The 11,122-nt window shown below is 41.9% G+C and overlaps 2 protein-coding genes across 2 annotated transcripts in view; both read left to right on the top strand.

Moving 5' to 3' along the window:
• The window catches only part of dpm2 (dolichyl-phosphate mannosyltransferase subunit 2, regulatory), a 258,461-nt gene that overhangs the window by 192,652 nt on the left and 54,687 nt on the right, over positions 1 to 11,122 (top strand). The gene's annotated exons all lie outside the window — the stretch shown is intronic.
• naif1 (nuclear apoptosis inducing factor 1) overlaps positions 2,429 to 11,122 on the top strand; it is a 17,847-nt gene continuing 9,153 nt past the window's right edge. Inside the window, exons 1-2 of the mRNA XM_049738566.2 lie at positions 2,429 to 2,984; positions 4,892 to 4,942. Of these exons, the coding sequence (XP_049594523.1) occupies positions 2,543 to 2,984; positions 4,892 to 4,942 (493 nt within the window). The 5' untranslated portion in view covers positions 2,429 to 2,542. The remainder of the gene's footprint in view (positions 2,985 to 4,891; positions 4,943 to 11,122) is intronic.

The following is an 11,122-nucleotide window of genomic DNA, read 5'->3' as shown; positions in this document are numbered from 1 at the left end:
GGGGACCTTAGCATTGCGTCTCTGCTTTTTGCAGACGACGTGGTGCTGTTGGCTTCTTCAGGCCGTGATCTCCAGCTTTCACTGGAGCGGTTCGCAGCCGAGTGTGAAGCGGTCGGAATGAGGGTCAGCACCTCCAAATCCGAGTCCATCGTCCTTGATCGGAAAAGGGTGGAATGCCCTTTCCGGATTGGGGATGAGATCCTGCCCCAAGTGGAGGAGTTTTAGTATCTTGGGGTCTTGTTCACGAGTGAGGGGAGGATGGAGCGCGAGATCGACAGGCGGAGCGGTACAGCGTCGGCAGTTTACAGCAACGGTCTCTGTACTGGTCCGTCGTGGTAAAGAGAGAGCTGAGCCAAAAGGCAAAGCTCTCGATTTACCGGTCGATTTACGCTCCTACCCTCACCTATGGTCACGAGCTATGGGTCGTGACCGAAAGAACGAGATCCCGGGTATAAGCGGCCGAAATAAGTTTTCTCCGCAGGATGCCCGGGCTCTCCCTTAGAGATAGGGTGAGAAGCTAGGTCATCCGGGAGAGACTCGCAGTAGAGTCGCTACTCCTCCACGTTGAGAGGAGCCAGATGAGGTGGCTCGGGCATCTCATCAGGATGCCTCCTGGACGCCTCCCTTGGGAGGTGTTCCGGGCATGTCCCACCAGTAGGAGACCCCAAGGACGACCCAGGACGCGCTGGAGAGACTATGTCTCTCAGCTGGCCTGGGAACGCCTTGGGTCCCCCGGGATGAGCTGGATGAAGTGGCTGGGGAGAGGGAAGTCAGGGAGTCCCTCCTGAAGCTGCTGCCCCTGCGACCCGACCCCCGGATAAGCAGAAGAAGATGGATGGATGGATGGATGGATGGATGGATGGATGGATGGATGGATGGATGGATGGATGGATGGATGGGGCGGAGCGGGCAACGTTAGCCACTGTGACTCTCGCGGGCATTCCCCCGCCCACCGTGACAGCGTATGGGCAGCGTAAGGCGTATTGCCTTTCTCATCCCTGGATCTGTCCTTTTTTAAAAAAGTAGTTAGTTACTGGTTAGCATGTTCGCCTCACAGGTCGGAGGGTGCGGATTCAATTCCACCTCCGGTCCTTCCTGTGTGGAGTTCGCATGTTCTCCCTGTGCCTGCGTGGGTTTTTTCTGGGGTTTTTGGGTTAGGTTTAGTAGACGAACAACTATTTGTGTTCACACATACAGACAATTTGGAGCGGTCAATCGGCCCACCATTCATGTTTTTGGAATGTGGGAGAAAAGTGGGTATCCTACAGTAAACTATTTTTACATCCACATGATTTTGTTTTTTTTTTTACCTCATTTAAGAATACCGTGGCCTATCTGTTAATTTTAAAAAACAAATGTAACAAAGATGGAGTATGTAAGGCAAAGTAGCTTTATTTAGTATATACTGTAGCACATTTAATACACAAGCCACAAGGTTACACAAGCAAAGACAACATCTAAAAGCATTCACCAACAGAACAATAATATTCAGAAACAAAGGAGAGAAAATAAAAGTAGTTTACCAATATTACTACAAAATGTACAATGACAACATTTAAAAATCAAAGAAATGCTCCCAATTCACTAACACTCATGCTCAGAGGCACGCAAAAAGCAGCTACATTACATTGCTTGCATGACATGCTCATGTTTTTTTTTTTTTTTTGGGGGGGGGGGGGGGTAATTGTACAATCAAGTAAAGTAAGAGAGGCGATCGATGGGAACGGTCACATCTGCACTGGTGGTTGTAGCAACTGCCTGCGCCTTAAATACCACCTTTATATCACTTACATGAAGTCGGGAGCTTTAAAATTCCTTCTTTTTAACTTTCTTTGTTAACCGGAGTCAAATAAATGACCAACAAGCTTTCAAGGTCTACTTTGCCAGACCTAAGTCTACCTTTAAGTACAACAGTTTGCCTACATGTCTAATTGTGAGAAAGCTGCGTCCCATTTCCTTGGTGGTGTGGTATGGGATGTTTTGTAAAATGTAGTATGTGCATTAGATATTGACTGAAAAAACTGTTTCTTAGCTGTGTATGTTCTACCTTATTTAGTGGTATCCCATAAAAAGATTATTTACTTTTATTTTAACAAATGTGCAATTGCACATTGGTGATTGATTCATGATGGCATTTGCAATGGATTACTGATTTAGTTCTGTGCATGCAGTCTGTCTAATCCAAATCCTTGGTATGCAATTACTGTTTTGTTGTCATATTCCGTATAAACCCAAACAAGAACGAGGATACAAACTAGCTAAGGTTGGTGCTTTTCTCTTTTGGCTTTGAATTACATAGTTTGTTTGGCTTGTTAAATAACTGGCATTTTACGCAGCCAATAATAATGGGCCATATTGAACGACTACAACACATCCAACCAATGGAGTCGTGAGGGGGCGGGATTCATGGGCTAGCTAACGTACGCTCGTTAGTAGGAAGAAGAAGCCGATTCTGGAAGCCATTACGTTGCGCATATCAATTGACTACTATTTTTGCGTATAATACGCAAACTACTTCTCCAAACTCTGACTTTATGCAATTATGGTCTCGGTCGCAAAAAAGAGAAAAATGAATTTTTCGGAGAGAGAGGTTGAAATTATTGTGGAAGAAATAGAGAAACAAAAGCACACATTGGTTAACCACTTCAATGCTGGAGTCTCCCACATGGCAAAGAACAACGCATGGTTGGAGATCCTCAGAAAGGTGAACGCTGTCACAACATGTCCGAGAGAGTTGCCTGAGGTCAAGAAAAAGTGGTCCGATATGAAGACGGAGGTTCGAAGAAAAGTGGCCCAGGCACGGGCTGCGATAGAAGGCACGTCCACCGACTGCACTCCCGTTCCCGTCCTTCTCACTGCCATGCAGCAGAGGATCTGTAACCTCCTGGGAGAAGCTACCATCATCAGTTTACCTGCAGGAGACTCGGATGCTGAGATCACTTTGCCTGTCACGGCAAATTCCACCACCGTCACACTCACAGAGAGTAAGTTGGCAAATGTTTGTATACCCAAGGGTCGGTGCAGCCTTATTTTCTGAATGCTATTATAGGTGAAGATGAGTGATGAGGAAATGTGCTGAATTTTTCTGGGCGACTTAATTATATCATGATTTAATGATGGTGAGCACATAAAAAAATACTTTAGTAGGCCTAGTGTGCTAAAGTCCCAGTTTTACACAAAAATAGGATTTAATGCATTTGTCACTTTCTTGTAGCTTATTAGTTAAGACTCTTTCCATAAGTTGTATCATAAGATTTTGTTCATGTGTTATTTGGACAGCTGTTTACCTTTAGATTACACAGTACACAAATGATCATCATCTAAGTACGTCATCGTACTTTTTTGAAGAGCAAAGTAAAGTTCACAACCTTGAACTGAGTTTGGCATACAAACGTTAGCTCGGAGTATTTTGTAAATGTTCATGAAAATTTTTTTAGTCTCCAATGCCATGCATTGACAAACTACTGATACAAACTTGTAACATAATTGCAGTATAGAAAACAAATTATAAATTAAAAAAAAGTAAATATCACAAAAATATACAGTTTATTTGTTCGATTTCATACTTCCACATTAATTTACGAAAGGCCAACTCAGATTTGTCTTAGTGGCAATAGCCACTTTTATCCATGAGAGGACAGTCAAGATGCATGTTCCATCACGCCAAAATATTTTTGTTTGCGTTTCCTGTTAAGGAAGATGGATTACATTATTATTGCAGTTGGTGGACTGAAGGTTGAAAATACAGTAGTGTGTTACAAATTACCAATTGTGCCCGGGTCAATCCAAAACACTATTCAATATACTTAATCTAGAAAGTAGTGATAGCTAATCAATAGAGTGTGCTAAAACGCCGCCGCACAATTCACAGCGAGTGATCACCACATTGTTTTGAACAATGCAAACAATAATAATAATAACAACGGTGTATAATAATAGTAAGTAATATAAGTGTATTTGCACATTAATCCAGTTCACTTTGTTCATAGGGCGTCTGCAGCAATTGGACTTTTGTGGTTATAGAAAACGTTTTGCCTCTCACTCTAGCAGGCTTAATGACTTAATGCAACAAGGTTTAGTTAGGACTGTACTATCCTGTCCTGAGTTAGTACAGGAAAGACTCAACTATTTCAGTTCGAAGTGCATGCCCCGCAACCAAAAATTATATAATTCTTTTCGAGAGCAAAAATGTCATTTAAATGACAGATACCTCTGTCCATTTACAAGAGCCACTGGGGGAGAAACACTCTCATTAATATTACATTTAGCTGTGAAAATGTATTGGAGCCGAGTCAAATAGGCAAAAGAGAGTTTTTTTTTTTTTTTTAAGGCAAAATCATTTAGTTCTTTGGAATGGGTGAAAGGATAACCTCCAGGGATGGCACTACACCGGGGCTAAGGGAGGCTATAGTCCCGTCAGAAATCTGTGTAGCCCCAGTTAAAGCTCTCCAGCATTTTAATTGATTGTGTGTGTGTGTGTGTGTGTGTGTGTGTGTGTGTGTGTGTGTGTGTGTGCGCGTGCGCGCGCGCGTGTGTGTGTGTGCGTGTGTGTGTGTGTGTGTGTGTGTGCGTGCGTGCGTGCGTGTGTGTGTGTGTGTGTGTGTGTGTGTGTGTGTGTGTGTGTGTGTGTATGCACATGCGCGTGTACGTGCGTGCGTGCAAGTGTGCGAGCGGGCGGGTTGTGTGTTGTGATATGATGACACTGATACTGTATAAAGATGGTTAATTGGTAATGAAATCATCGTATCTTTGTAGCCTAAACATTTTTAAGGGAATCTAGACGGATGGATGTTACTTTTATTCAGTGTCTTCACGTTTTTATTTTATTTCATTTTTCAAGGAGTCATCACTTTATTGTGATAATTTGTTTACTCTCCTCTTTCTATTTTAGCTCTCCCAGCAGTTTCAGTAACTGTTTGTCATGAAGCAAAAACACTGAACGGTAAGTGTATTTTTGCTTCCGTTATCTCTATGCCCCTGTATTTTTATATTATTATTGTATACCGTATTTTTCGGACTAAAAGTCGCTCCGGAATATAGGTCGCATTAGCCATAAAATGCACAAAAACGTGAAAAAAAACCCATATATAAGTCGCTCCGGAGTATAAGTAACATTTTGGGGGAAATTTATTTGACACAATCCAACACCAAGAACAGACATGAACGACAACAACAGGCTAAATGATAGGTATGCTAATGTGACAAACACAAACGAAGAGCTGAGAATGGGCCTGACGTAACATTCAGAGTTATTCAAATAACAATTACATAAACACGTTTATAAAACCACTTGTGTCACTCCAATTCATTAAATTCATCGATCGTCCTTTATACCGGGTGCGCGCTGCTGACGGCAGTTGCACTTCAAAATATTCCACAGGCCCATATAATCCATCCATCCATCCATCCATTTTCTGAACCGCTTAGTCCCCACGGGGGTCGCGGGCGTGCTGGAGCCTATCCCAGCCGTCATCGGGCAGTAGGCGGGGGACACCCTGAACCGGTTGCCAGCCAATCGCAGGGCACACAGAGACAAACAACCATTAGCACTCGCACTCACACCTAGGGACAATTTGGAGTGATCAATCGGCCTACCAAGCATGTTTTTGGGATGTGGGAGGAAACCGGAGTGCCCGGAGAAAACCCACGCGGGCTCGGGGAAAACATGCAAACTCCGCACAGGGAGGGCCGGAGGTGGAATCGAACCCGCACCCTCCTAACTGTGAGGTGGACGTGCTACCCAGTGCACCACCGAGCCGCCGGCCCATATAATGATATATAAATTATATATCAAATAACTATCACATAAGCAATATTATTATCAAACCATCTGTGTCACTCCAAATCATTAAATCCATCGATCGTCCTTTATGTCAACAATGTGCGGGTGCGGCCGGGTGCGCGCTGCTGACAGTGCTTGCACTTCAAAATATTCCACAGGCCCATATAACGAGATATAAATTATATATCAAATAACTATTATATAAGCAATAATATTATCAAACCATCTGTGTCACTCCAAATCATTAAATCCATCGATCAAATTCCTCGTCCTTTGTCAACAACGCCTCGCGTGCGCCCTGACGTCAGCCTCGTCGTTATTCCACAGATCTAGTATATAACTATATTGTAGCATTAACAAAGTACAAGGAAAGACGTGGGTTTGGTAAACGGCTCTTTATTTAACAAAACAAGAGTTCAACGAGTCAACAACTACTGAACTGTAACGATAAAAACATATACAAGTTGCTATACAAAATAAAATATATCAAATAACTATAATATAAATAGTTCACTGCCACACGGCCCCAAGCACCGGCATCGACTTCCAGGTGTGTGGCGGTGTGGACTTCCATCCCCGGAGGTGGCACTTCCAGCCACGGAGGTGGAAAAGTGTTCCATAGGACCGGGCGTGCGTAAAAGCCATGTCCGAGCCCCATCCACCGTCCCCGGACAGCCAACCGTCCGAGCGCCGGCCCCCGACTTCCATCCACGGAGGTGAAAGAGAGCTCCGTATGCGTAAAAGCCATAATAGTTTTTCAAACCTTCTGTGTCACTCCAAGTCATTAAATCCTTCAAACTCTTCGTCCTCCGTGTCACTTGCAAACAAAGCCACTAATGATGCCGGTAGTACGTGAGGCCCTTTGACATCGCGCCGCACCGCTGACGTCACTTGAAATTCAAATTACAGTAATCCCTTGCTACATCGCAGTTCGTTTATTGCGGTTTCAAATTTCATTTTATTTTTTTTCAATTTTGAAAATCACATATAAGTCGCTCCTCAGTATAAGTCGCCCCCCCACCCAAACTATGAAAAAAAACCACGACTTATAGTCCGAAAAATACGGTATTTATATTTTTATATGTACATGGGACTCATTTGTAGCCATAGGCTAATTTTCAGTTGTCCCCAAGCAAATCACAGAAACACACAACATACAAAAAATAATTAGCCTGCTTAAAACAAGCAAAGAAAAAACTGCGTAAACTAGCAGAATGTTTGTTGTTTCCAAGCTGGTCTTGCTGGTTTTACCAACTACCATTAGGGTAACAACAACATGTTGGTCTTGCATGATGGCTCTGTGGATTTGGCTCAGCAAGCCGAGGTTCGGCTGTTCAAATCTTGGCTGTTTTGTATTAGTTTTGCTGTTCCTAACTAGTGACATCAGCAAAATTAGCATGAAAACCAAACAAAACCATCCTGATCTATGCTGTTGCTGCCAAGGAAATTGTAGCAATTTTTATTCACCCACAGAGTAACTTCCATATATTACTGTACTGACTACATTGATTTTGAGTAAGTACATTAACAACACACTTATTACAGATTCATCTCACATTTGTTTGACATGACATTGACAATTGAACAGATTATTGTGCATAAGATGACTTGTGCGACAAAATTACGCTGACATGTTTTGGAGAGAACTACCATTAGACTGAGAATCAACTAATACCCAGCTCAGTGGCCTAGTAGTAGAGTGTCCGCCCTGAGACTGGAAGGTTGTGGGTTCAAACCCCAGCCGGGTCATACCAAAGACTATAAAAATGGGACCCATTGCCTCCCTGCTTGGCACTCAGCATTAAGGGTTGGAATTGGGGGGTTAGATCACCAAATGATTCCCGAGCGCGGCACTGCTGCTGCTCACTGCTCCCTTCTCCCCCAGGGGATGGAACAAAATCATATGGGGATGGGTTAAATGCAGAGGACAAATTTCACCACACCCAGATGTGTGTGTGACGATGATCATTGGGGAAAAAAAAAAAATCAGCAACTTTAGAAAAGGTGTTAAATGTGGGCTCATTGTGCTAACTGTAGGTTACTTGTACATACTATATGCAAACATCCACGAGACCTACAATAAAGCATTTGATGAAATCAATAGAAGTCTTTTACAAACCGGATTCGGTTGAAGTTGGGAAATTGTGTAAAATATGAATAGAAACAAAATAAAATCATTTGAAAATCCTTTTCAACCTATATTAAATTGAATACACTACAAAGACAACATATTTAATGCTCAAACTCAAACTTTATTTTTCAACTAATAATTAACGTAGAATTTCATGGCTGCAACACCTGCAGTCGAAGCTGGGAAAGGGCATGTTTACCACTTCGTTACATCACCTTTCCTTTTAAAGCATATGTAAAGGCACCTTTAACATGCTCTCAAAAACACTCAGAATGTTCGATTATATTCACCTGTATCCAAATAATTATATAGAATTTGAAATAAAATTGCATTCGTGAGCCAAACGCAGTCAATTTGTGTGTATTTCTCGATCTTCCCTGCCCCTGTCATGAACCGCTCCATTCTGGATCACGTGGTACGGTGACGTAGATGATAGGACTCCCTCCATTGTTTACCGATTTGATAGCACGAAGAACCACACATTTTCCTGGTGTTTTGTCTCCAATACGTCACATATAAGCTTCATTTAGTTTACAAATTGGTGTTTAAACGTCTGTTCCACGATGGTGAAGGTTTGTGTTGTCAAAACCCACAGTTTACATCGTTTCCCAGCAACGGAATCTATACGACGACAATGGGTTCGTTTTGTCCAACCAAAACGTGCCAATTATAAGACCCCGTGGCCAGACTCTCAAGCTGTCATTTGTGGAGCTCATTTCACTCCGGAATGTTATCAGGGGTCAATGATGGAGCATCTTGGCTTCAAAACTAAGAAAGTACAATTTAAAATGACACTTTCGAAGTACCCAAAGTTAAACTTACAAAAGAAAAACCATAACAAATAAAACTTACACAAGAAGAGCCACTTGACAGCTGTCCGTGTCAAATGCAAAATACAAACAAGGACCATGTGAAAATTAGGTCAATGCAATCTCCGGTTAGAATTTTTTATTTTTTTTCTATTTTGTGCGTAGGTATTAACAAGTAGAATAGTTTTAAATTATTCACAATTATTTAGGCAGTTAATTATGGGATATTTTGTTACGAACCAGTCAGTATTTCCAAGCCGATCCGCATTTTCCTGACCATGGCCCTGCCCACGACCACGATCATCGCCATTTTCGGTTTAATTTTCTCCCGCTGGGGTACTTCTCACCGGTTCAAATTGGTACCCTTGTACCCCAGGAAAGAAATCATACTCTTCTTCATTTTCATCTGAAAGTGAAGAATCATCTGAGGGAGATTCGTCAGACGACATCGCTTCCGCTGCTGTATCCGCCATTAGGTTTACATGGACTAAGTAACTCGGGAACGCTCGGCGTCCTGTAATCTCTGTCACAGTCACTTCGGCAATTTCCGGAATGAACTTCAACAATCACATACAAACTGTTGATTTTTCATCGATCACTCCTCAATTCGCAATTTTATTCAAAAATTAACAACAGTTTCCTAAAATACAAGTCCATCTTTATCAAATACATTTTGGGACCCCATAGTGCCTTTACATGCCCTTTAATAACACTCAATAAACGTTTTGGAAGAGAGGAGACTAATTCTCTTAGCTTCTCATGTGGAATTCTTTCCCATTCTTGCTTGATGAACCGCTTCAGTTGTTCAACAGTCCGGGGTCTTCCGTGTCGTATTTTATGCTTGTTAATGTGCCACACATTTTCAATGGGAGACAGGTCTGGACTGCAAATGGGCCAGGGGAGAACCTGGACTCTTTTACTTCGAAGCCACGCTGTTGTAACACGTGCAGAATGTGGCTTGTCATTATCTTGCTTAAATAAGCAGCGGCGTCCATGAAAAAGACGTCGCTTGGATGGCACCATATGTTGCTCCAATATCTGTATACACAGAAATGTAAATCACCCATGCCATGGGAACGAATGCACCCCCATACCATCACAGATGCTGGCTTTTGAACTTTGCATTGATAACAGTCCGGATGGTCTGCTTCCTCTTTGGTCCGGAGGCACGACGTCCAGTGTTTCCAAAATCGATTTGAAAAGTGGACTCTCATCAGACCACAAAACACTTTTCCATTGTGCATCAGTCCATTTTACATGAGCACGCGCCCAGAGATGTTGTTCATAAACAGCTTTTGCTTTGCATGGTAGAGTTTTAACCCGCACTTACTGATGTAGTGACGAACTATATTTACTGACAGTGGTTTTCTGAAGTTTTCCTGAGCCCATTTGGTGATATCCTTTACACACTCATGTCAGTTTTTAAGGCAGTGCCGTATGAGGGATCGAAGGTCACGGTCATTCAGTCTTGGTTTCCAGCTGTGGCGCTGACGTGCAGTGATTTCACCAGATTCTCTGAACTTTTTGATGATATTATGGACCGTAGATGTTCAAATGCCTAAATTTCTTGCAATTTTGCTTTGAGAAATGTTGTTCTTTAACTGTTTAACTATTTTCTCACGCAGTTGCGGACAAAGTGGTGAACCTCGCCCCATCTTTACTTGTGAATGACTGAGCATGTTTGGGGAGGCTCCTTTTATACCCAATCATGGTACCCACCTGTTCCCAATTAGCCTGATCACATGTGGGATGTTCCAAATAGGTGTTTGATGAACTTTTTTCAGCTTTCTCAGTATTTTTTGTCACCTTTCCCAACTTCTACTGGACGTGTTGCAACCATGAAATTCTAAGTTACCGTAATTTCCGGACTATAAGTCGCGGTTTTTTTCATAGTTTGGGTGGGGGGCGACTTATACTCAGGAGCGACTTATATATGGTTTTTTTTCACAAATTTTTACTTGATCATTAAGACATCACAAGTATAGTTGACCACTTCCCATGTTATTTTTAGTATAGTTGATCACTTCACATGCTTTTATTTCTTTATCTTGAACATATTCAAAACATAAAAAATAGAGAAAACATCAAATAAAGCAATTAACACTTTAAAGCACCATATCCAAGTCCACTGTCTGCTGTATGTACACTTGCTCCATTTTTGCTCCTCTTATATTTATTATTATTATTTATTATTATTTGTTTATTTATCATTTATTCAATACTCTTATTTATTCATTGTTAGTGCCTTCTTGGTTTTTTTTGTGTTGCTTGTATGCATATGTGTACTATCTCACTGAGGGATAGTGGAAATGTAATTTCAATCTCTTTGTGTGTCTTAGTATATAAAAAAATATATCGACGATAAAGCAGACTTTGACTTTGATAAAACAACCCAAAAAA

The sequence above is a fragment of the Syngnathus scovelli genome, chromosome 13, assembly GCF_024217435.2.
Source record: "Syngnathus scovelli strain Florida chromosome 13, RoL_Ssco_1.2, whole genome shotgun sequence".
Lineage (NCBI taxonomy): Eukaryota > Metazoa > Chordata > Actinopteri > Syngnathiformes > Syngnathidae > Syngnathus > Syngnathus scovelli.
The sequence above is the reverse complement of the archived record's forward strand: the minus strand, read 5'-3'. Positions and strand labels throughout refer to the sequence as shown.